This window comes from Cyprinus carpio, unplaced genomic scaffold, assembly GCF_018340385.1.
Source record: "Cyprinus carpio isolate SPL01 unplaced genomic scaffold, ASM1834038v1 S000006524, whole genome shotgun sequence".
Lineage (NCBI taxonomy): Eukaryota > Metazoa > Chordata > Actinopteri > Cypriniformes > Cyprinidae > Cyprinus > Cyprinus carpio.
In genome coordinates this window covers 13,324-40,444 of record NW_024879191.1, presented here as the reverse complement: position 1 = coordinate 40,444, position 27,121 = coordinate 13,324, and the positions used below count along the sequence as shown (strand labels likewise).

At 38.7% G+C, this 27,121-nt stretch overlaps 1 protein-coding gene and 1 long non-coding RNA gene across 4 annotated transcripts in view; both read left to right on the top strand.

Annotated features, from left to right (window-relative positions):
- LOC109098385 (metalloproteinase inhibitor 3-like) overlaps positions 1–21,288 on the top strand; it is an 80,695-nt gene extending 59,407 nt beyond the window's left edge. Inside the window, exons 1-4 of one of the 3 annotated variants that reach the window (XM_042754474.1) lie at positions 1,029–1,221; positions 1,812–1,888; positions 20,357–20,453; positions 21,227–21,288. In XM_042754474.1, the coding sequence (XP_042610408.1) occupies positions 1,098–1,221; positions 1,812–1,888; positions 20,357–20,453; positions 21,227–21,267 (339 nt within the window). In that variant the 5' untranslated portion in view covers positions 1,029–1,097 and the 3' untranslated portion in view covers positions 21,268–21,288. Of the gene's footprint in view, positions 1–1,028; positions 1,222–1,811; positions 1,889–17,871; positions 18,174–18,639; positions 18,717–20,356; positions 20,454–21,226 lie in introns of those variants that run through there. The other 2 variants (XM_042754475.1, XM_042754473.1) reach the window with 2 other exon arrangements.
- LOC109098386 lies at positions 2,079–4,993 on the top strand. The gene is made up of 3 exons (XR_006159419.1): positions 2,079–2,117; positions 4,193–4,311; positions 4,617–4,993. It is a non-coding gene; the product is annotated as an uncharacterized LOC109098386 (long non-coding RNA).
- Positions 21,289–27,121: the final 5,833 nt, after the last annotated feature.

Sequence of the window (27,121 nt, the reverse complement as noted above, 5' to 3'; positions counted from 1 at the left end):
CTCCCCCACTTCATCACTACATCTGACCGATTTATTTATTATTATTTATTTACAACAACAAAACAGTAAACTTGCTATTACTTGCACTATTTGCTTTCCCCAGCTCTCAAATCATTAAAGACCATAGTTTCAGCTAAAAATCTTTTATATGCACTGAAGAAAAAGAGCTACTACCAGCATCTTGGAAGCAAGCTTTAAATTTTAGGTAGACTATTAGATTAAGTGTTTTTGCTTTAGGACTGGGTATTTTGATATCAAGAAGCTGTACTATAGATATCAGGACCGTGAATAGGTGATATCAAACGTCACTAATTCGTTGGATATTTTGTTGTTGTCAGTTTAATAAAACAGTAAGCTTTGTTGACAGATTGCATGCATAATATTAAGTGACATATTTTTGTACTGAGCTTAAGACATCTTTCATATGTCCTGATATGGCTTTCTTAATAATTCATATGCTTTAAATAAGAATGTACAAATGTTGGAATTATTTTTTTTAATACCACATCACAGTGATAGAATGTATGATATAGAAAGTCTCTTAAAGCAGCTGTAACATGCTGCTTTCTGGGTTGAGGGCTGATGTTATCTCTTTCTAAACTATCTCTTTCTTTGTTCTCTTATAACTGTACTGTGATGGGATGTACAGTCGAGTATGTTTCAATTATGACTGAGTGTTACATTGGGAGTCTAACAACAGCATTATTTTGCAGGTCATTTTCAACAGAAGCTCTTTTTGGACTGAGGACAAAGCTCTCAAAGTCACAGTGTGTTTCCACAGTACAATGAACTCTTACTTAAAGTTGAAATATCAAGGAAAACGTGATTCCTCATGATGGTCTACTGAAGTGTTTTTTGCTTTATTCTGTTATTGCTCAATCTTTTGTACGTTATGCGGAACTGGACCTTTCATGAACACACTTCAGTGTTGATGTGCATGACTATGCATGAGGTGGGGTTCCTGAGGTTAGATGGGTGGGAGGCATAAGAGCTATATAAGTCCACTATGATTTAGAGATCTCGAGAGAGAGACAAAGAAAGCCGTATCTGCTCCAGAGCCTGAGTATAGTTTAGTCTTGTGCTGTGAGAGTAAGAGCATGTCTGCTGCTGTGACTGTAGCGCTGCTGTTCTTCTTGTCTGTGGCACTGAACGAACAGGTGACCGAGGGCTGCAGATGTTTACCAGGACACCCTCAACAGCAGTTCTGCACGTCTGATATAGGTACGTCAAACACATGCATAGCTAATCTAACACCAACAGGTAGACTGCATGCTGCTTTAAGATGTTACGAGTTGTTAAATTTCTTGCATTTCAGTTCATTTACATTATTTCAGTGACTTGAATTACTGAACTTAACATTAGGTTTATGGAAAGTACGATGATGGAACCTTGAATTTTTCTAAATGGTAGTATAAGACAATATATGATATTATTTAATTAAATCTGTTTTATTCTTTTCAGTAACATGAGATCTTTTCTTGTGTAGTGTCAAATTATTTAAAGGGACAGTTCAAACAAAAATGAAAATTCTGTCATAATTTATTCACTCATGTCATTTCATACCTGTATGACTTTTTCCATGTGTAACACAAAGGAAGAAATTTTGACAAATGTCTCAGTGTTTTTCAATGGGCTCCAGTGTTCTTTCAAGTATCTTCTTTTGTGTTCAATCTTGTAAAATTTGAAATGCAAAATATGAAAAATGTTATTGCTTCGGACAAATGTAATGTAATACAGGAACATTTAAAAAAATAAAATTAACATTAACATTAACAATAATTTTTGTCACATCTGACTCCTTTACCAATTAGTGATTCGAGCTAAGGTCATTGGAAAGGTGCCCAGCACTGTCCCTCGATTAACTGCATACAAAATCCAAACTATTCAGGTGAGCAATGCAGGCTACTGGACACAGTAATTTTCCAATAAAATACTTTTTTTTAACAAGAAATGTGTTGTGTGTGTGCTGTGGTTGGTGTGTGTATACTCTTATTAGTATGGTTATTATTATTTATACGACATTTAAGCATTAGCAAGAAGAGAATTCAGGTCATCTACACAAGGACAACTCAAATTTTTGGGGCATCAGTTGAATAACGATGAGTACCTGCTGTCAGGTAAAATCATTAATATCTCTCAGGCCAGAGTCTGAGTGAAACTGAAAAACCATGATTCTGATGTGGTTTTAAAATCCATTGAGGCTGAAATATGCTACACATTATTCCCAGATTTTTAGCCCAATTTACAGTTTGGACAGGTTTTGGGCTGTGATAGATTTCACAGAAAATCACATTGTGTATTCATTTATTCAACTTCTTTTTAGATTTCATCCAGTCTGAGAATATCACAATTTGATAATATTTGAGATGATTTTAGAGCACATCATTTTCACTTATTATGCATCTCTTAGCAACAAGACTCGTTTCTGCATGAGTTTGTGGTGTTTGGAATGAGTTCAGAGTCTGTTTATTTGCAAACCTCAGTTGTTTAATGTATGACATCCAGTTTTTCCTCTGTAACATTTACAAAGTCGGCATAGCATAACTAACCTAGACTAATAGACTAACCTTAAATCCTCAAAGAAAAGCCTAATATTATAAGAAATTAAGTTCACATCTTGTTAACCGTCAAGTGACGCAATCATTTAGTGTTTTACGTTTAGAGCTGTGGAGGCGTATAAATCAACAACTAAAGGGTTAGTTCACCCAAAAATGAAACTAAAGGGTTAGTTCACCCAAAAATGAAAATTCGCCTGTTTTACTCACCCTCGAGGCATCCTAGGTGTATATGACTTTCTTCTTTCAGACGAATCCAATCAGAGTTATTTTTAAAATTGTCCTGGCACTTCTAAGCTCTATCATCCCAGAACGGCGTCCGCGTACGACAGATACCGGAAGTGATAGAAAAGTGTTTATTACGTTTGAAATCTGGATATGTTTCTAACAAAAACACATGGATTCATTACAGGAGGCCTTTATTCACCCCCCGGAGCCGTGAGAGGCACGTTTTATGGATACACGTGCTTTATTTAACGTCTCTTGGACTGTTCAACAGAAACACCTGCGACCAGAGTATGTGAGCGGCAACAATTTCCCCTCCATGCTCAGAACATTTAATAATCACTCCACTCCAGCTCCACTCCGGGTTCACCATTTCCCGCTCCCACTGCACTCTGTGCTCACAGATACCAGAAACACCGCTCCGCCTTCGCTCCGTGGCTAAAGTATTTCAGTATGTTTGAAATGTTATGTTCATAACGTAGCCTATATTATTAGAAAAGAAATAAAATAACAGTAGAGTTTCAAAGTGGCTTAGGCTATAGTGTGCAAACTTTTTTTCCTACCACAAGCCAAACTAATAACATGGTTGTTAGCATTAAAAGGTATAATTGCTGCTTCCTGCTGTGCAAATTTTGTTTGTGATGAAAATAACAGTTTACATTTTCGTCAGTTATTTTATCTACAGATCGATGCATTTTTTACAGATTTCTGCTCATTCAAAATAAGATACAGATGAAGTAGCACTGTAAGTTTACATTTGTTTGAATGCATTATTGTGAATGTGCTGTACCTGTTTAAATCATGCTTTAACCCGAAAATAATCAGTAAAAGGAACAGACAAACTCCTTGAGAAATAGCCTGTAACTTCCCTCTCGACTATTGCCGTCATTATTCATCTGTATCAAGCTATAGCTAAATATGTTTAACATGTGAATTCTTGCTAAATATGCAGTTATATTACGGGTCGCTTGCATGAATTGACCTCGTAATGGAGCGGTGCTGGAGCACTCTTGGAGCGAGTGAAAACCACGACATGACTTTTAAAAAAATCACAGCGTTCCACTCCACGCTCTGCTCCCACTCCGCTCCGCTCACATACTCTGCCTGCGACTGCAATGACAAAGCTTGAAAGAGCCAGGACAATTTTAAGAATAACTCCGACTGGATTCGTCTGAAAGAAGAAAGTCATATACACTAGGGCTGGGCGATATAAGACATGTGATTGTCATGCGCATAATCAGGGAACCGGCTTTACTGACGAAATGCGCGTGACAATCACATATCACCCAGCCCTAATATACACCTAGGATGTCTCGAGGGTGAGTAAAACAAAGGCGAATTTTCATTTTTGGGTAAACTTACCCTTTAATTAAGATGCATAAGGAAAACAATTATGTTTTTTTTCACCTAAGGACGTGTCGAGGACGGCAGGGTCGTTCTTTATTTATGTGACCTTGTGAAGCCTTGGAACAAACTCTCCCAAGTTCAAAAGTGGTACCTCAGCATGTATCAGAAAGGCTGTGTCTGTGAGGTAATAATCCACATCATACTTTTACAATAATTTACCATAGTCTAAATTACTCCGAGTTCAGTGCTGTTGAAATCCAGTGGATTTTCGCCCAACTAAGTTTTGTGCCATTTTGAATGTTGTCAAACATGTACTAATGGCTGTGGCATTTGCATACTTGGCTTTGTAATTTCTACTTGCAGCCCTTTGTATTAGCCTCTGACTGTTATCATTCATTTATTGTATTTTTTTCAAGTATTAAAACAGTTGTTGTTGTGTTATAAGTATAGATATGAATTCAGTCATCTCTCAAACTGTGATTTCTACAGATCTCGCGCTGTACTGGAGAATCCTGTTTGAATGAGATGCTTCAGAAAAAATGTCTGATGAGAGTCACCAATATATTCAGGCTTGATGATGAAAAGGCTCTTCAGTCTATTTGCCTGCCAGGCAATGACGGCTTCTGCAGTTGGCAACAAATTCTTGAGAAATAATTACAAATGCTCCTAAAAATGATGCCCTGAAGAACAAGTGCATCAGCCATTCAGCAGTGTGCATTTTTGCCCTTTTGTTCTCCAGAATGCTTAGAACAATTTGAAATTAATTTAAACGATTTAATGAAGCTTTGCAATTCAGTCAGCAAATGCATACAAAACCCTTTTCATGGAGATCTGCAATCAACCATTAAACTATTTTGCATGTAAAAGCATCTGTGTGTATTTAATGCGAAATGTAAGCATGTTGATATAAATATGGATGTTCATAGTGTCAAAAGCATTCATCTGGTATTGTTTTTGCTTTTCTATTCTGATGAACATTGAGTTGAAAAAAATAACATTTTAATTTAAAAAACTGCAATAACAAATGGCAACGTTTAAGGTTAATTCCACAGAACCACAGCCACATCAGACAGCAGGAAATGTGTACTTCACTAGAAACCACAGAAACAGCATATTGCACAATTGTTTGTGTAACCCCTCTCTCCCGGGTCTCTTAAGATCAGGGGAGTGAGGTTTTACCTGCACAGCACCTACTCACTGGCCTCCATTACACTCACCCCCCCAAACCTCACTCCCATCCGGGTCACACCACCAATGTAACCCCTCTCTCCCGGGTCCTCACCGCCACACCTCACACTCGCTCTGAGAGGAGGCGGACGCACTAACAAGGAGGCTAAACTCCGTTACATTTGCACAATGCAGAAAGCTGATATAGATTGTAAAACTGCATCACATAGGCATTTCTTACAGAGGTACTTCTTTAAAGCACAGCAATTATTCAATTATTAAAATTAAAACATGATGATTAAAAAATTTACTTTAAAGTAAAACTTTAAATTTGACATTTTTACAAAATTCCCTCTTTAAAAGTGTAATTAAGTGTATTAGAAAACATAGCCATGAAGGTGTCTCTTTTTAAGTACACTTAGGTGGCATTGATTTAATTAATATTATATTACCTGAAATTACAGTTTTTATTTCAAATTTTCAATTACTTTTTTAAAATGTGCTTTATGAGTATTATAAACAGCCAATATGCTAGAAATGTGCATGCTAATAAGCTACTAGTTCATAGTGCAAACTGGTTCCTAAACTAATATGTTACACAACAAATATATTGTTTTATATTTTAATCTCTGAAACTGTGATCCCTACAGATCTCTACCTGCATTGAAAAGCCCTGTCAACCCAGCACCAAAAAATGAGTGCATACTGACAGACTGCTCATGCCTATGGCCATCTGGACAGAGAATCGGTTCATGAGTCTGCCTGCATCAGACCTCCGCTTCACGTCCGGTGGTTCTTGACCTCCACGTCGTGCATTACAATAGTTTATTGCACAGCTAGCCGTTATTATGCCTTATATTATAAATAGCAGTGCTGGATTATTAGCATGTCATATTTATGCTACAATATGATGACATATCCTTTTTACATTGGGTACATACTAGCGGTGTGCCCAAAGCAGAATACATTATTTGGAAAGGCATGGATAATGGCTTTAAAAACGTATGATGGATAAGGAATAATTCTGCCCGAATATTCGGCTGAGGCTGCCACACAGTCTGGTGTTTAGATAACAGGTGATGAGCGTGATATTTTACACAAACCTCTAAAGTCACGCGATAATGAGTGTATAAAGTGAATGAATGTATAAACTTTATGAATGAAAAGGGCGCAAATCAAACACCGCATTGCTGTTGCGTCTTTGTGCATCTCTCAGAAATCATAGCTTTGCAAGAGTAATATCTACTAAAATAAAAAATCATATATGTTCTACTATTTGTGTATTGTGGTGTATTGGGATAATGTGTAGGCTATTTTTTATTACTTGGTTGATGTCTGTCATCTTTTTGTTTCCCGACTTCAGGAGCAAGTATTTAAGTCATATGATGTGCTGTAGTGTATGATGTATGTTATTTACCGGAGTAAAGCGTGTTGATGGCATTTGCTGGTGGTTTGCCTCATTAATACATGATATAAATAGGCGACGAGGAAAAGCAGCGTGGCAAAGCGCCATGCCTTCCAAAGCCAAAGCACCGTGGATGAGTATAAATCAGAAACTGAATTTTGCCCGCATATGGCTGGAAACAAAGTGAGCGTGAAGGGGCTACGTGGGCAAGCAGCCACGCTGCTGCAGCGCCAGCAAGTGGGAGCTTCAACTTTGCGGATTGCTGGGCGAATTCTGGGTTCAAATCTCAAAGCCAAAGCGCGATAAAATATTTTTAAAAAAATTCAGGTATCCTGGGCAGGCCATTTTTTAAAACCCAAAGCTATTGATAAAGCTGAACTTTCTGATTTTAGCGCTGTGTACAAAAGCCCTGGCGATACTGTGCCCCACTGTGCTGCTGGAACTCAAAACAATGTATGTCGGCACAAATACTTTTGCAAAAAGCGAAGCTTTTTACGCGATCATTGCTGGAGGTGCAGCTTCCTCCTCCTGCGGCTGCCATTTTGCTACCCAGGTGGTGTATAAGGAAAGCCTGGAGTGATCATCAGTGACTCCAGCCACCCGTCCTGGCCAGACTGCTCTCTGCTGCCCTCACTCGTGTAAAGCACGCGCCTTCCGCAGCATCTCGGCCCTGGCCACAAGCCAACTGGATAGCGGATTTTTTTTTCCCACTCAGGCTATCAGGACTCAATGAACAGTCAAAATCTGGCTACTCCTAAGCAGCATACTCCCACCCTGGCTACATACGGTGGCGCGCAGCCACACTGCACTAGCTACCCTAGCAGTTCAAAACTGGACTATACATACAATACTGCATTACTTAATAAGCAATAATCTACCTGCTACTACTTGATACCATCTCGTGCAAATATTTTGTGTGAGTCTTGTGCTCATGTGTATAATCTGCTGCACTCAGTAGCATATTTTATGTGTATATATGTCTACATAATGCTAGAATGTGTACATACTGTGTATAAAGTGTATAATGTGTGAGTGCTAACTGTAAGTAAAGCCCATTAAAGTACACTGTGTGCACTGACTATATGTGGAGCAAAAAGCATAGCTGCACACTGTCATTAGTAGGAAGTCTGTAGGGTTAAGCAGTTATATGTAATTTGTTTCTGCAATTTCTGGAGCACGCAAGCTTCAAATTTCACTCACCAAGGCATTACAAAAGGTGGTGATGTGACAATAAAAAGAAGTGATTCTGACCCCTTAAACTGAGCGGTAAAAACCAGTGTGAGCTAAAAGAAAAATCATGTTGTTTTACATAAACATCCTATTGGCAAACGCAGTAACAAGTGTGGAAGTGCAATCTAAAATGTATGTAAAACTCCTTAATGTAATAAAAATAAGTGCAAATAAAATAGCAGTGTTGCCTTGCCTTTCCATGTATTTCTTGGAAATTACATCAATTTTCTTATTTCTAAACTGCATGAGGATATGGGTTCTTGAGGCGGGGGCGTAATTTTTGAGATCTCAAGAGGTCAAGGTCAAGAGAGGCATTTGTCATTTGCATAGTTAACACTGGGAAGAACTGGGCACTGAAATGCTGGTGGCCAGGCTCAGACATGCAGTGACAATATGAACGCAAAGACATGAGCGTCTGCGTGGGGGTTCACTGAGATTTTGGTGACTTCAGTGCCCATAAGGCAGAAAAGACACGGACAGAGAGCATTATATACAAATAAGTGGCAGTACACACGATACAATAAAGGTAGACAGTGTTAAGAGTTATAAGAATTCATAAGTAGTCCTGGAGGTACTAATATGATTAATTGGGTGGCTTGGTGTCTAAAGCCGTCATTGTAGAGTGACCAGAGCTACATGAAAGGACATTAAAGAGTGGCAGTGCAAGATGCAATAAATAAACTTAAGAGTAGCACATTCAGATTGTATTCTGAGTAGAGCAGTGTCAAAATGTCATTGTAAGTGTCACGAGGCCATGAAGGAATATTAAAAAAAGAGAGTGGCAGTCACAAGTACAATAAAAAGTAACATAAAACGGCATATATTCTGGTTTTTAGATGAAGGATAGCTGGTTGGTGATGCAACGGTCTGATGGCTTGAAGATAGAAGCTGTTCTTCAGTCTGGTTGTCCGTGTTCAGATGGATCGTAAGCGTCTGCCTGATGGCAGTGTGGCAAACAGGTGATGAGCAGGTTGAGTGCAGTCCTTCATCGAGCAGCGAGTCTGATAGATGTCCTGTGAGGCTAGGAGATAATGTCCTATGATGAGCTCTGCAGTTCTCACCAATCGCTGTAGAGCTTTGCGGTCAGAAGAAGAGCAGTTGCCATACCATACAGTGATGCAGCCGGTCAGAATGCTCTCTATAGTGCAGCGGTAGAAATTTGACATGATGTTAGAGGAGATGCCAAACCTCTTTAGTCTCCTCAGGAAGTAGAGCTGAAAAAACCCTGAATAACAACCTTTAAGTTAACAAAACCCTGAACAACAAACGTTAATTTAAAAAAACCCTGAACAACAACCTTAAACTTAAAAAAACCCTTTCTCTCCATTGATATGAATGGAAACGTGACCCTCTCTCTGTGACTTCCCGTAGTCCACGATCATCTCCTTGGTCTTGCTGGCGTTTAGTGGTGTTCAGCACACCATGCTGTGAGGAATGCATTAACCTCATCTCTGTAGGATGTCTCATCGCCATTAGTGATGAGTCCTAGGATAGTTGTATTGTCAGCAAATTTGACGATGATGTTGGAGCTATGCTTAGCAGAGCAGTCGTAAGTGAGTACAAGAGAAAAGAGAGGACTGAGTACACATCCCTGTGGGGCACCAGTGCTGAGTGTAAGTGAGGGGGATGTGTGATTGCCAGTTCTAACCACCTGGGGTCTGCCGGTCAGGAAGTCCAGGACCCAGTTGCATAAGTGACTGTTACACCTGTGATCTTCCCAGTTTGCAGGTATGATGGTGTTAAATGCAGAGCTGTAATCAACGAACACACAATCTGCACATAGGTGTCTCTCTTCCCTCCAAGTGTTCCAGGGCAGAGGCATGGCCATTGCAATGGCGCTCATCAGTGGATCTATTTTGAGTGGTGTAAAGGCACTGGAATGTGGGTCCAAGGTGTCAGGTAGAGAGGAGCAGATGTGTGATTTGACTAGACGTTCAAAGCACTTCCATGATGACTGGATGTCAGTGCTACAGGGTGGTAGTAGTCATTCAGGCAGAGACAGTTGTTTTTTTTTTTGGGGGAACAGGGATGATGGTGGTTTGCCGGAAGCATGTGGGGATCACTGTTAGTCTCCTGGCAAGGAGAGGTTGAAGATGCTGGTGAAGTCATCTGCTTAACTGGACAAAGTGCAGGCCCTCAGTGATTACGCGTCCGTGTATGCCATCTAGATTCCGGGAGCTTTCCTGCCATTGACTCTCTTGAAGGCCTACTACTTCTGAGTGTGTGGAGCAGAATCCAGAGGGCAGGTGTCAAGGTCAGCAGGTATTTTCACAGCAGGGAATGTGTTGCCTGTCTCAAAGCGAGCATTGAATGTATTGATCTATTTTAATAATACCCTATTTTGGTCATATTCACTATTAATTGCCCAACTCCCCATCAATGATCTAGCACAGAGACAGAGATATAGTTCTAAACTGAACGTGCAGGAGAAACATTACCCTACTTCTAATTTGGCCAAAGAAAACTTGTTAAAATAATAATAAAAAAAAATCTATATACATTTTTTATAATTTTTTGCAGTTTATTATAGGTGCAAAAAGTCATAAACAAAACAAAACGAAACAAAAAAAATTCTATTGGCTATTTTACTTTTTCGGGCAGCGTATGGTTCTAATTTCAAATTTGTTTTTTAAGGATGGCATTTAAAAATACAACAACAGTTTTTTTTTCTTCTTTTTTTTCTGCATGGTTTAAAAAGGAAAAACTAATGGACCCAAAAGTATAGGCTACACCCCAGCTAACAGGGAACGTTCCCAAAACTTTCACTAATGTTATGTAAAAGTTATGTAAATGTTTGAAAAAAACATTCCTGACATAATGTTTCTGGAACAGTCTTATAATGTTTTCATAGTTAAAATACATTGTCGTAACGTTGAGCGAAAACGTTCTCATAACAACGTTCTTGTAACGCAGGGATCTCCAACCCTGCTCCTGGAGAGCTACCATCCTGAAGACTTCAGTTCCAACCCTGCTCCAACACACCTTCGTCTGGAATTATCAAGTAGCCCCAAACACCTTCATTAGCTGCAGGACAGTATCTCGAGCTCGGCTCCCCTGCGGCACCTCCGGCTCAGAGTCGGCATCGGCGACTGCAACCCCGAACCCAGATAGCATGTAGTAATCGGCCCGAGCTCGGCTGCCCTGCGGCGCCACCGGCTCAGACTCGGCATCAGCGAGTGTTATCCGGGCCGAGTGTTGCCCACAGCTCGCTGTCGCACAAGTGTTTGTGATGTGGCTGTAAAGCACTGGCCTGATTCCTGTTCACCGTAACCGGCCCGAGTCTGGCTGTAGAGTCCGGCTCCGTTCAGTAGATGGTTACATTAACATAGCAATAATTATCATAAAACTGTTTTAAACTTGACTTAAGACCTTTACAGTATCTTATAATGTTTAACTACAAAAAAATAAAAATAACAATGGATTATTTACCAAAAGATATGGATGTATGGACTCATTTCGATTAAACACTTAATCATCGTTGAGCATTTATTTTTAGTATTTTACTAGCACAGGCGCTCATAAGCTCATAAAGGAACTCGCAAAAGTTCACCTCATGGGTGAGACTGCAGCAAACTTTGTGCGAAACGTAAGTTAAAAATAAATAAACGGTAATGTTATATTTTTCATTTTTGTTCGAAGTGTTATGTTGGTCTAGAGTTTTTTAGACTACGTCAGAAAAAACTGATAGCAGCAACCCTACAAACCGCCGGACGAACACAGGAGGAGGAAGGAGGATTGCATGGGAGGTCTAGTATATACAGAGAGAAGTTTGGTTTGTTTGTATGTTTTAGCTTCGCACATTCTTATTCTTGTGGTAAAATGGAGTTTGCAATAAGCAAATTGTTTGTATTGCCGCCGATATTTCTTTTCTTAAAGTAGGTGAGGAGTGGAAAATTTTGCTTTAATTTATAAGGTTGTTGTGTTCTCAAATAACCTCAACTAAATACATAAGGCATAAGTTTCCAGGTTTATTTTTTATGATAGGAATATACTGCAGTCATATACAGTCGGTGCAAAAATTGCCCCCAAGGTTGGTAAAATACTGATCAAAAAGCTGTGAAAAGATAATCCTGCATTGTTAAATCTTTTGGTCTTTTAGTTAAAAAAAATCACAAAAATGTATCCTGTCATATGGATCAAAGAATTTAAAGGCAGGGGGAAGATATCATTATGAAATGAATGTTTTTCCCATCAAATACATCGTTGGTCAATTAGTGACACCCCTATGAATTGTTTGGGAGTATAATAATCTCTGAAGATATATTTCCCATTCATATCAGCATTAGTGAGGCAGCCTTCCGAGCAGGATTATAACCGATCATCCATCTGCTTCCTGTTTCACTAGAAATATATAGTAGAGAGGGGGGGGGGGGGAAATAAAGCCCGGAAGCTCCCCTAATCATCCATCAAAATGAAAAAAACCAAAGAATAATACTTCTGATGTGCAACAAAGATACTTGAGCTTCACAAATTGGTGAAGTGGTCTTTAAGTTTAAAACTGAGCCTTAGAGCATGAAAATTCATATTTATCCACCATCAGGGCAATAATGAAGAATTTCCAAACCAACAGAAAATGTTAGCAGAACCTGCCTGCAAGAGGACGTGTGTTCTCATTTTCATTAAATAAAATGCTATAGTAATCACATTCCCCCTTCCATCGGCGAATGATGATTCTGGAAAGGAAAACACACCGATGTCTGTTTGCTCAAAGCAACGGACGATCTTCTTTAATGCATCTGATTATCATGATGAACCCTCGCACTTTTATTTCAAGGTTGTTGTTAATGCTGTGGTTATTGTTAACAGTTCCCTTTCGTACTTTCGGGGCGGTTCAACAACAATTGTTAAAAAACACATTTACTTCAGTGGAACGGTGAGTATGTTTAGACCACTTACATTTCTGCCTCCGTCCATCATAATACCGCACTTTCCCCCCCGACTTCTCAGGTACGCCGTTGTAAAATGCAGTAGGCCATAGAAAATTAATTACTTCACAATTACTATTACTGCCACAAGTCCTACAAAGCTCAACATACAGCTGCTCCTAAAATGTAGTGCAGTGCTGGACTAAGTACACAAATCAAGTACTTTAGTAAAAAGTACAAATACGTATCAATAAACTATTACTCCAGTAAAATAAAAGTAAACTCCCTGGTGTTTCCAGATTTTCTCGTCAGTAAAGTAAAAAATTTACTCAATTTTTTATGTACTCTAAGTAAAAAAGTACCTATAGATAGATTTTTATGTTAACAATTTTATCAAAGGCTACTTGATTGCATTTTTATATTAGCCCATATTTTTTTATAATCCTAAACTCTGCTCAAAAATACACTGGGCAAAATTTTTTTCCCCAAATAACCACTATATAAGAGTCAAGATACTATTTGTGTTGACCCGAGAGTGCGGTAGTAATGGTTTCAACTGTGAAGCTTAACACTGCGGTACCTGAGAGAAAACCTGAGATGACCATATCCTGATCTTTCACCAGGAAGAAAAAAGTGTGTTTACAAAAGTTTTGTTGTCTTTTGCAGACATTCACATTTATATACAAAATTCTTAGTATTATGACTTGAGAACTCCGGCACTGAAGTTAGGCCCGCAATATTTTAAGGACAAAAATATAATTATAATTTACTGCAAATGAATTTTTTCCTTTCCTTACTCAAAACCTTTGTCTGTGGTGTAAAACACTCCTGGCCAAATGCCCCTAGAGGACATCACTTCACACTGTGATACTTACTGTAGCTACTATGTTCTGAACATCACATGCTTTTCCTTTTTTTTCCCTCAGATTATGTAATCTATACTAAAAAAATTATCTCAGCTAAGCCCCCTTGAAGCCATGTTAAGTAGACGGTTAGCATTAGCTATAAACATTCATATCTGTCTACTCGGCTAGTTAATCCAAACAATAAAAAAATGTATACTGTTGATAAACAATATAAAACAGACGGCATGCGTAGCATTTTAATAAAACTGTTAACATTTGAAAGTGCATGAGTTATTTGACGACCGATGCTATTTTAATGTTTTGTTTTGTTTTTTTTTACCTAAAATATAAAGACACTGATTGATGTGTCTGCAACGTCTGCATTCAAGCATTCCAGTGGGCTGAAATAGATCACTTACAGCAGATTTAGTTCACAAACAACAGACAAGTTTTGACTTGAATATGGTTTTCAGTTACAATAATTAATCCTAAAATTGACATTAGTAACTTACTTTTAACAGCATCAGTCGCTACATACCACAAGACTCTGTTCTTACTTAGAATTCAGTTCACTGAGACTCTCAAGACTAAAACGGGTTCATTTGAATCAGTGAGTTGTTGACTATAGCTGCAATCGGATCATTCTAATTTGTGAATGAATCATTTGGTACGATTTGCGAACCGATTTAAAAGGTTCCTTGAAAAGAATCAGTTCGTTCTTGAATCAGAAACCGCTTCTGTGTGTCGGAGCACATGATATATTATAAGGAGCAACGATATGTTTTATGAAATGTAGTGAAGTAAAAAGTACGATCTTATGATTTGGAATATGGTGAAGTAAACGTTACTCAAAATAAAACTACTCCAGTAAAGTACAGATACTTGAAAAATGTACTTAAGTACAGTAACGAAGTAAAGCTTAGTTACTCCGTTACTGTCCACCACTGCTGTAGTGAGAGGAACGGAGCGTGAGCACAATCCTGTGACAGTGAGGCAGTAAATAGTGGCGCGCGTGAGAGAAATGTGAGGCACGAACACTGTTCAGGGTCTCCATTAATTCGTGCTTGTAGTAATTGAATGTGTATATAGTAAGTAAGTAATTTTAATTTATAAAGCACATTTACACACTGTGCAAACTGACCAAAGTGCTGTACAATGAATAACTAAAAAGACAATAAAAAAAATAAAAACACATAGAATAGAATAGAATAAGGAGAAGATCATTGGTTACTTTGAGCAGAGCGGTTTCAGTACTATGAAGTGATCTAAAACCTGACTGAAAAGGTTCTAGTATATTGTGAGTGGTCAAAAAGGGGAGCAGCTGTGACAGAACAGCTTTTTCCAAAACTTTAGAAATAAAAGGAAGCTTAGAAATGGGACGGTAGTTATTTAGGCATTTAACATCGAGATCATGTTTTTTGAGCAGGGGTTTCATATGTGATACTAAATTCCTCAACTCAGTGAGAGAGATGGGCCGAAATTGGTTAAAAGTAGCCAGCAACCAGGCGGAGTAGCAGATGAGGTGGGAGTAAACACTGAAACTTAAGTTCTCAATTTTATTAGTAAAAAACTTTAAATTTTATTAGTAAAAAAAAATTCTCACAGGTATCAGTAGATACATCAACAGCTGGGGAATTTAAGGGGTTGATAACAGAGTTTATCGTACTAAATAAATTTTTGGTTTGTTTGAGTGTTTACTGATCAAATCAGTTGCTTTGTCCTGGCTATTTTTGCTGCTGCCTGAAAAGAAGCTAATGCAGATTTAAAAATTTGAAAAGAAACATTGAGATGATCCTTTTTCCATTTCCTTTCAGCTTTATGACAGGTCTGCCTAAGAGAGCGCGTATCCATATCTAACCAGTAATGAGATTTTAATTTGGAGCGAGTGTATGTGAAAGGTGCTACAGAGTCAAGTATGGAAGAACAAGATGAGTGAAAAAGGCCAAAGGCATCTATTACACCACAGAATTCGCTAACCATAGGTCCATCCGGACAGCGAACATGAATATTAAAGTCACCAAGTATAAGGAGACGATCATACAGTGACACAAAATGAGAAAGAAGGTCAGAGAATTCAGTTATAAAGTCTTTGTCAGGCTTAGGGGGCCTATAGATCAGTACACAAACCAATGGTGACATAACAGATTCTACAATTACACATTGCAGTTAGAAGTTGGAAAAACTCCCTGCAAACAGTGTCCATAATTTAAAATTGTTCCTAAAAAACAAGAGCCACACCGGCTCCTCTTCCAACGCACCTCGGCATGCTAATAAATGAACAATTAGTTGGGCAAAGTTCATTAAAAACAGACGACTGGCCAACTCCAGTGCTAATCCATGTCTCAGTTAAAAACAGAAAATCCAGATTGTGACAAGAAAAAAAAGTCATTCAGAATTGGCCCACTTTTGCGTTTAAATAAACCGCAGCCTGTGGCCAGCGAGAGTATCCCAAAGAGCGGATGTTCAGCCAGTTTACCCCACTGCTATGGACACACAATCTAGGTTGAGCAGGGTTAACGGCATTTGGGGTCGATGCAGGGTAATGTGTACGTGGCAAGAGTACCTCAAATCCCACGAACGTCGAGCCAGGTAGAGATCTTTCTGACCTAGAATGTCTTCAGAGAGCTGGCAGGGACCTAATTGTGCAGGCATAGCGTAAGTGACAACACAAACAAACATAGAAGTTGACGGAGCTGATGGCAAGCCGACCAACACACTGGCGCCATCTTGAAATCCCCATCCCTCTTCAGGGATATATATTTTTAAAGCATTGAATCGCTATAGAAATCTCGATTCATTCGATTCTTAGCGTTTTAAATTGATTACTGTCTGAAATCGGCGATTCACGATTCAAAAATCATGTTTCAAGATCGATGCATATGCATCGTAAGGGCTTGTAATCGATGCATTGATAAATCGAGTGAATCGTTACACCCCTCTAGCATTAAGGCACGTCCAAATTCAATGTTAGTTACAGTTCCTGTCTCCTGAGATGCCTTCATCTGGCCCATTTTTGAAGGCAGCATTTGATCTCCCACAATCCTGTGCGCATAGGCGGAGGGTGAACCAACTCTAGAGTAAGGCTAAAAGAAGCCAAATCTATTAAATACAAACATCATGTCTTTTTAGGCAAGAACCAGACATGGCTTTCATGTAGGATAATAAAATATGTTTAAGGGGACTGTATTTATATTTAACGTAATTACAATTTAATTAAAACATTAGAAATTGATAATTATATAACGTTTCCTTTCCAAGGTTATTCACACAGCGAATAAATTATAGTCTACAGAAAGTGACATTATCATTAACTTTAATCTATCGCAAGTTTAAGCACTCTCAACAAAAACAAAACTGTCCTTATAATCACTGAATCTGTCTACACTGCAAAATTAATCTCTTACTTACATTGTGTATACACCTGCGTTTTGCTGTTTATGATGAGATAATTCGCAAGAGTCCAGAATTCAGTCAGCGAGCGCACGCACTCAACAAAACTGCTGAGTTTGAACGATGACTCATTTGAACGCCTCTGATTGGTCATTGCATTCCTAATCTCAACAGAATTGTGTGTGATTGGTTAAAATGTGCAAAACTGTAAAATGCTTAAAATGAAATACAGTGCAACATGAGCAGATCTTAATCTAATGACGCAATCGACATTTTCTATTCATTATCACTTCTATGCCTGTGCATTCCATTCTGTGACAGTTAAGCCAAAAAATAAAGATGGCGTCTGAAAGTTGCAGCTGGTGGTCAGTTTGTGTGCTAAAGTATGTTTTCGATAAACTTTTTTCCCCTTTTGATGTCATTTCTAGCGAGAAATTAATATTGCAGTAATTAAATATTTACTTAGTTATCACTGAAGCTCTCTATATTTTGTTAGATCATTAAATTATTACTCTGCCTCAGAAGCCTGTCTGAAATCTGTTTCATGAGGTGCCTTCATGCAAAAACGCTGCCTACAAAGTCATTGCTTCATACGGCAGCGAGGCAGCTTAAGCTTTCGGACGCAGCACATGTAGCTTTCAAATAAGCATGAAGTTGGATCAGGTGTGTTTAATTAGGGTTGGATCTAAATTATGCAGGGCTCCGGCCCTCCAGGAATTGAGTTTTACACCCCTACTCTAGACGGTTTTACTCGTTTAATATGATTTTTGCAAGGGCTGTACTATGCATAATGCAAACAGTCCTGGCTCTGCCCATCATCAGGTTCATGCAGAGGCAGACGTGCACGTTCAGTGAGAGGTGTGTAGCATAGTTAGGAACGCCATAAATTGGGACAGCCCACATAACACTGTGACACAATTGCACTTCAAATGCAATCTTTGAGGTGTGCCACAGCTAAAGAAAGCCGTATCTGCTCCAGAGCCTGAGTATAGTTTAGTCTTGTGCTGTGAGAGTGAGAGCATGTCTGCTGCTGTGACTGTAGCGCTGCTGTTCTTCTTGTCTGTGGCACTGAACGAACAGGTGACTGAGGGCTGCAGATGTTTACCAAGACACCCTCAACAGCATTTCTGCTCGTCTGATATAGGTACGTCAAACACATGCATAGCTAATCAAACACCAACAGGTGCTGTATTCAAATCTGCAGACTGCATGCTGCTTTAAGAGGTTATCTTCAGTTAATTAACATTAGTTCAGTGACTTAAATTATTGAACCACACATTAGGTTTATGGAAAATAGGGCTGCATGATTAAACATGCCGATGAATTGTGAAGTGGAAATGTGTTTCAGTGAAGTGAGGCACATTTGTGAATTTTTCAAATGGTGTACACATTGAATTGCACTGGGGTGTGTGTGTGTGTGGTCTCCATCCAAATAAACTGAACAAGATGTCAATAAATGCATGTCACCTGATACACAAATGCATTGTGCATGCATCTATTAATCATTTTGAGTCCAATATCATCCCATATTATGAGCAATGTTTTTGATTCAGACAAATGTAGTAATAACAAAAAAAAACTAATTGTCACATCTGGCTTTTACCAATTAGTGATTCGAGCTAAGGTCATTGGAAAGGTGTCCAGCACTCTCCTTCAATTAACTGCATACAAAATCCAAACTATTCAGGTGAGGATGTATGCTACTTGACAACATTTTCATATATATATATTTTTTTTAATTCTAGTGAGTGTATAGTAGGGGTAATGAACCTCGGTCCTGGAGAGCCGCAGCCCTGCAGAGTTTTGCTTCAACCTTAATCAAACACACCTGAACAAGCTAATCAAGGTCTGAACCTTACATTTAACTGCTGGACATATGCTCTCCATATCCACCGCAGGAACCAGGACCGCGTTTCCACCGCAGGAACTTTACCCAGGAACTAGGGACTTTGGCCTTATAAACGTTCATAATAAAACTCACGAACAAAATAATGCCCCTCAGAAAGTCCCTGCCCTGCGTCTCAATGTTCATAATGGCGAGGTAGTACCTTCAAAGTTCCTGAACTTTCGGGGGCGGGACTTGGACGCTAAACATGCTGATTGGTTGAGTTCACTCAGCATTGTGACTTATTTTCTAAATATTACTGTTATTGTGTCATGAAATATAATTTTAAAAGTATTTCAGGCAAGAATGTAGTTGTTTAAAACTCAAATCTGTGGTTTTTATAAAGCCGCTGGCTCTGTCTCGTTAGTGGTTAAACAAAATATAATTCATTTTGGGTAAATCTAACAGGTAATCTTTGGTCTGTATTCAATTTATCTATATGTTAAAATGAAAATAAAAAAGGCAAATTGATATAATATTCCGTTTCATTGTAATGGCTGTATATAAACACATTTCCCTGAACTAAGTACATTTCTGCTGCTATTATTACAGTATGTTTAAATGAAAACGAAAGGAGGCAGTGGTATTTGATATCCTATTTCGCCAAAGCCATCTGAGTTCACGCGACATTGGTTAGTACCCAAGGCAAGCTGACTGATGTTATCAAGTATGCTGCTGTTTGCATAATTACCGGATTTGCGTCGTCGCGGACAAAACACTCCCAAATCGAATGCGCAAATTCCGAACTACTGAGGATGCAAGTCTGAAATTTGCGTACTTTGTATTGAGAAACGCGTGCAGACCTACGTCACCAGACTATTTGGCTAATCTTCCTGGTACTTTAGACCGCGGTGGAAACGCAGACAGCAACAGGTCTGGGGGGAAAAAGTTCCTGGTACAAATGTTCAAGGTAATTTTGGTGGAAACGCGGCATATGTGACAAATCTTGAGTCTTGAACGGTTATAGGAAACTACAGGCAGGTGAGTTTTAATTTGGTTTGGAGCTGAACTCTGTGGCTCTCCAGGACCAACATTCACCACCCCAGATATTATGTGTATATGTGTGACCCAGGAGCACAAAAGCAGTCACAAGTAGCACAGGTATATTTGTAGCAATAGCCAACAATGCATTGTATGGGTCAATGCTCTATTTCTTTTATGCCAAAAATCATTAGGATATTAAGTAAAGATCATGTTCCATGAAGATTGTAATTTTCATACTCAATGTATCAACTGATAAGTAATGTGCATTACTAAGAATTATTTGGACAATCTTACGGTGATTTCCATTTGTTAGTTTTTGCACCTAAGTCCCAGGTTTCAATAGTGTACCCAGTTACTCGGCTTAGCGTTCAGATGCGTATTAATCCTCAAACTACCACCTTTATGACTTTTTTTTTTTTTTTTAATTTGTTTTTTTTTTTTTGTTTTATTAAATCCAGACGTTTAAGCAATCAGACAAGAAGAGAATTCAGGTCATCTATACTCCTCAAACCTCATGTGGCGTCATTCTGAAAAACGGCGAGTACCTGCTGTCAGGTAAAATCATTTACTTATGTCTAGGCGAGTTTGAGTTGAAACTGAACACCATGATTCCTGATGCTGGTTGTTAACATCAGTTGAGGCTGAAATATGCTACACATTATGCCCAGATTTTTAGCCCAGTTTGGACAGGATTTGGGCTGTGATTTGACAGATTTCACAGAAAATCACATTGTGTATTCAGTTATTCAACTTCACTTCACTTTTTTTTTTTTTTTTTTTTTTTTTTTTTTTTTTTTCATCCAGTCTGAGAATATCACAGTTTGATAATATCTGAGATTATTTTAGAGCACATCGTTTTCACTTATGCATCTCTTAGCAACTAGACACGTTTCTGGATGAGTTTGTGGTGTTTGGAATGAGTTCAGAGTCTGTTTGTTTGCAAACCTCAGTTGTTTAGTGTATGATATCCAGTTTTTCCTCTGTAACATTTACAAGTCGGCACAGCATATTTGTTCAGATTTGATCTGTATTCCAGTCAGATCAATTAAGCCTTGCGTTCCTTTTTAATACCTCAAAACATGCTTAAGACCTTGATAACACACTTCAGTAAACACGAATTGACCAAAGACTAACCCGAAGTCTTCAAAGAAAAGCCGAATATTATCCAGAAACTAAAACCTAAAATAATAAATCTCAGCGGAATATGAGGGGTTCAATAAGTAGGGACATCTCTACGATATGAAAATGGTTGCATTATACAGTTAAAAGTTTATTTTACTGTATAATTTGATGCATTAAGAGAAAAAGGCTTGTTTTTCCCACCTAAGGACATGTCCAGGGCGGCAGGGGTCGTTGTCAATTTATGTGACCCTGTGTAGCCTTGGAACAAACTCTCCCGGAGTTCAGAAAGGCGTCCCTCAGCATGTGGTATCAGAGAGGCTGTGTCTGCGAGGTAATAATCCAAACTACACTTTTTCTACAATTGGCCGTCGTAGTCTAACTTATTCAAGTTCAGTGCTGTTGGAAATACATTGACTTTCATTTTCACACTCAAACTAAATTTTCTGCCATTTTGGATTAAAGCAGCAAACACCCTACTCAAACTCTGGCTTAAATCATTTCCAGAATCTTTATAAAGCAGTTTAATGCAAAAAAATAACTAATGCTGAGTGTGTATAAATGTATGTATTATTCTGCGATTAAACTTGCTCGGTAGAGTAGCGACCAAACTGTAGATAACTTTTATTTATATAAAGAAAAAAAGGTCTGCAACTTCAAAGTAACCGGAAACCAGCCTCAAAAAAAAGTATTAAAACAGTTGCTGTGTTATAAATATAGATATGAATTCAGTCATCTCTCAGAGCAGTGATCTCTACAGATCTCTACCTTGTACCGGGAGCGTCCTGTTTGATTGAGATTCTTCAGAAAAAAAATGTCTGATAAGAGTCACTTCATCCAGTCTTGATAAAAGGCTCTTCAGTCTATTTGCCTGCCAGGCAAGGGGAGTGGCTTCTGCAGTTGGCAACAAATTCCTGAGAAAAAACTACCGTGCTTCAAAAAGTGATGCCCTGAAAGATCAAGTGCATCAACCATTTAGCGGTGTGCATTTTTTGCCTTTTTGTTCTCCGGATGCTGAGTACTTTGAAGTTAATTTAAACAATTTTAATGACGCGTGCATTCAGCGAATACATAAATACTTTCGCTGGTGCATGCAATCAACCGATAAACTATTTTGTAAAAGCATCTGTGTTAATGGGGAAATGTAAGCATGTTTATATAAATATGGATGTTCTTGGTGTCCGAAGCATTCATTTTGGGTTGTTTTTTTTTTTTTTTTGTTGTTTTTTTTCTATTCTGATGAACATTGAGTTAAAGTATGGTTTAATTCTAACTTTAACGGTCACCTGGCTACCCTGTGGGAGCTGCTTGTCCACATACACACATACACACACATACATACACATATAAGGCATAGTCTCGGTCAAGTCAGTGACAAACAGTATATCGTTGGAAATGATCTAAGATTCCTAAATGGATATTTTCTTTTATCAAGTAAGCTTTTTTTGAGTTAAATTATGTAGGAAAAAGATTAATTACATGATGAGTGCACCTCAAATCTACATAACAGGAGTTCCTCAGAACTCAAGCCGCCTCAAAAATGCTGGGGGAACACAAATCAGTCCAGTGGAATGGCAAACATCACAGATGGGGCGATGTAGAGACCAGTGAGCTTACAGTTTCTCCAGGCTTCGTCACACCGGACTCAACTTCACCCTGTACTGAAAACATTAGAAGACCCACTCACCGGCTGGCTCCACTGCAGCTCACCTCCTTTCCATCCAGGGGTGAATAGCCATGAACAAAATGACTACTCCCAAAAATAAACTACTTATTCTCAATAATCCCAACCTACTCTCACTTGGTTCAAATCTTTATTCCATCACCCGATTCTACTGGGAAAAATAAACCACCACGGCTAAAATTAAGCACTTTACAAAAACACATCTTTGGGAGGCTTCGAAGCCCCACATTTTTACCATTACTCACTAGCAAACTAACTTCAATACATATATAAATGGACTCACCCCACTCAGTCAGACATGAATATGGCTAGATCTAGAACAATCACTCTGTGAAAATTTGCCCATATAGACATCCCATTTCTCAGTCAGTCCATTAAACACCACCCATGCTTCAAAGCCTTGAGAATAGTGTTGGTTGGAAATATCACCAAATCGCAAACTCCAATCAGGCTCCATCTAACCTCACCCCACTTTGGAACAACCCTGACTACACAAGCAAAAAAAAAAAACACTACATTTCAATAAATGGTGTGGGATTACAAATTTATACTATTTTATATCTAGGTTCTAATGTAATAATAAACTAAAAACAGTTATGTACATTGTGTATTACATTTTGAGGTTAAAGGGTTAGTTCAGCCAAAAATGAAAATTATGTCATTAATGACTCACCCTCATGTCGTTCAATGTTCATCAGAATATGAGCGCGTTCACAACACTGCAGTGTAGCCGCTGACGTACGACGCTGCTGACGTGTTTTCTTTGTTATTGGGCACACCAGAGAACACGTCAGCAGCGTCGTACGTCAACAGTCACAGCAGTCGCGTTCACAACAGACCCAGAAGAGAAGAAAATGATGAATAAAGTCGTAATTTTTGTTATTTTTGGAGCAAAATGTATTTTCAACGCTTCAATAAATTCTAACGGACCCTGTGATGTCACATGGACTACTTTGATGTTTTTATTACCTTTCTGGACGTGGACAGTATACCGTACATTCTCAATGGAGGGACTGAAAGCTCTCGGACTAAATCTAAAATATCTTAAACTGTGTTTGGAAGACGAACGGAGGTCTTACGGGTTTGGAACGACATGAGGGTGAGTCATTAATGACATAATTTTGATTTTTGGCTGAACTCATTAGAGCGGAGGATGACATTTCTAAAGATCAAATCAGGAAGCCCAGATTGTCTTATAATGACCTTTTTTTGTCTTTATCGTTTTCTGACCATTTGGCTTGTTAAGCTCAAGGCACAGCTGTGCAGCCTTTGTGTCTGTATGGTAATGTGAAGGTAAGGTGATACTGTCAGACTGGTGGATTAGCACCTATGCTTTGGTGCTGATGAGATCAAGGCTTGGGAAAATGCCAGTGTCGGGCTGATTCCTGTATTGCATTTGTATTTTATTGTGTGGGTGTCTCCACCTCTACTGTATGTATCCCTCCCCTTGGATGTATATAAACTCCAAAGTGTCATTGCTTTGGTTAGACTTTTAATGACTGCAGCCGTATGCGTTCTCAATAAAAGAGTCCTGCACAGAAAGATTTACCCAAGAGTCTCCTGAATTAACGCTTCTGAGTTTACATGAGTTTTGGTGCTATACCAGGATGGAAGCTTCTGCATCGTGGTTTGAAGCTGAATTCCAGATCCTTTTCTGGTTCAACAATGTTGTGTAGGTGTTACTCTATCCAAGAACCACTACCAGGCCAATAAATGTGGTTGCTCACTCTGCTGTCAGAGAAGTGTTAACAAACAGCTGCAGGGTTTGGTTAAACAGACTAATTATACTCTGCTGCCAGGAAGAAGGTTTATCCTGTTTAGTCAAGGAGAAGGTTAACAACTGTGTACAGTGTAGCAAGTTGGTTATCCTCTCGTTGCCAGAGATTAAATACATTATGACCTGTATTAACAGCTTATCCTCTGCTTATTAGTGTATCCTCTGCTTTGCCAGGGGAAAGTTAACAGGTTTTTACATTTGTTAACAAGTGTATCCTCTATACTTGTCAGGAAGTGTTAGAAATGTCCTGTTTTGTCAAGAAAGACTTTACAGAATGTTGAGAAAGGGAATGCTAGAAGCTGATTCCACCAGCTAAGAAAGGTGGACTAGCTACTCCTTCATGGACAAACAGTGAGTTCAAAATCATTGTTAGGAGAGCACATGGACTCAATGGTGACAGAGTCCAGTCCAGACTGTATTTGATAAAGAGATTTGAGTATTGATCCAAAAAAAAAGTGTGGTCAGTTGAGAAAGGTAGCAAGGTGCTTGGAGCATGTATTACTTAAGAACAATGTGTGAAAGGCATTATCTGCTACCACAGATAATTTGGTTTATACAGCTAGCTACACAACAGTCTCAGCGTAACTCAGAGCTTGAGGAACAGAACAAAGATCTCCGTGCTAGAGTATCCTCTTTGACTAAGAAATTGAACCCGCAACAAAGCTGTAGCAGCTTGATGTGAGCGTTAGTCAGCCTGATAACCATTAGGACGGCCCAGAAGCTTTCTTTGAAACAGATATTGGCCATCAATCAGTAACGATGTGCCTGTAAATTGAGTGAAGGTGTGTGGCGCTCCCCGAAGATCTCAGAGAATGAGGGGACTTGAAAGTGTTGTCTTCTGTTGTCCAAGGTACAAACTGTTTCAATAGCAGCTAAGACCTATAAAGATATAGAGGGAATTTATCCAGAGCTTACCCTCTCTCTCAGCATACACAGATTTTCTGAATTTAGAAGAGATTGATCAACCAAAATCGTCTCTACAACATGTTGTTAGCAGAAGTCACACAGTTGATGGTCACAAATTCTAACTGAACGTGAATTAAACAGTTTGAGTCTGCTGTTACTTCTGAAGTACAACATGCCAGTAAAGATGAATTAAGAGAGGGAGTTCTGAGAGAGTTAAAGAACATTGTTGGACCAAAAGTGAATTGGTCAAAGGTCACTAGTTGTGTACAGAAGAAGGATGAAACTGTAAGTGAATACACTTAAAGGTTTTGTCAGTCAGCTGCAGTTTACAGTGGAAAAGCTGACACTCCAGATAAGGTAATGGATCATAAAGGACCACTAGTTTGAACATGTTTCGATGGCCTTTTATCCGAGTACAGATCTGCTTTGCCATTCTTAGATCTTACATGGTCCACTGGAAGCCTGCAAAACAACTTGGACTGGTTAGCTACTTGGGAAAGAGACTCTGATGTTAAAGCCAGAGTAAAGATTACAGCAGCATCCATTCAGGTCAACACAGAGAACCGACAGAAACGTAAAAGTCCTAAGAGGGAGGGCAGTTGTCATTACTGTGGTAAATCTGGACAATGGATGAAAGATTGTAGTGTAGAAAGTGTAGTAAATCTAGGACAAGACACAGAATAAGTTATATGTGCCTGTAACCTTTTCAAGTTACATGACTCCAAGATGGGAATTATGTTAACAAACATAGGCCATAGAATGGACTTATGAAAGTTTAAATTTGTATTATGTGAGAGTTATTAGAACTCTCAAAGGGAGGACTGTGGGATTACAGATTTATACTATTTTATATCTAGGTTCCAATGTAATAGTAGATAAACTGAAAACAGTTATGTACATTGTGTATTACATTTTGAGGTAAAGAGGATGACATTTCTAAAAGATCAAATCAGGAAGCCCAGGTGTCTTGCTAAGGACCTTTTGTGTTTATGCTTTTCCTGACCATTTGGCTTGTTAAACTCAAGGCACAGTTTTTGTCTCTATGAATGTATGGGCGATACTGTCAGGCTGATTGAATTAGCACCTATGCATTTGAATGACACTGTTATGCTGATGAGAACAAGGCTGGGAAAATGCTAGTGTCTGGCTGATTTCTGTATTGCATTTGTATTTTATTGTTTAGATTGTCTCCACCTCTACTGTATGTATCCCTCCCCTTGAATGTATATAAACTCCAAAGTATCACTGCTTTGGTTAAACTTTTGATGACTGCAGTGCCACGCAGCGTGTTCTCAATAAAGAGTCCTGCTGAAGATTACCAGGGAGTCTCCTGGTCTTCCCTTCTGAGTTTTTAACAATGGGCAGAAAAGGGCATCACACATATTAATTACATTTTTCAGTCTAACAACCTGGTCTCATTTTCCTACTTAGTCCAGGAGTACGGTATTGGGAGCAATCAATTCTTGAACTATTTGCAACTCAAATCAGCGGTTTTATCTGAAATCAACACCAGAACCACCTTCACCTTCCTTGCGCAGTAGCAGATTTAGTTAATATATCCTCCCCAAAAAAATTACTTTCCAAAATATACAAAATTATAACCAAATTCAAATAAAACCATAACTTTACCAACAATCAAATGGGAAGAAGATCTTTCTATTGCTCCTGATGCCGTCTTTTGGACTCAAATTTGTAAAAATATTTATTCCATGACTAAAAATGCAAACCCTTCAGCTC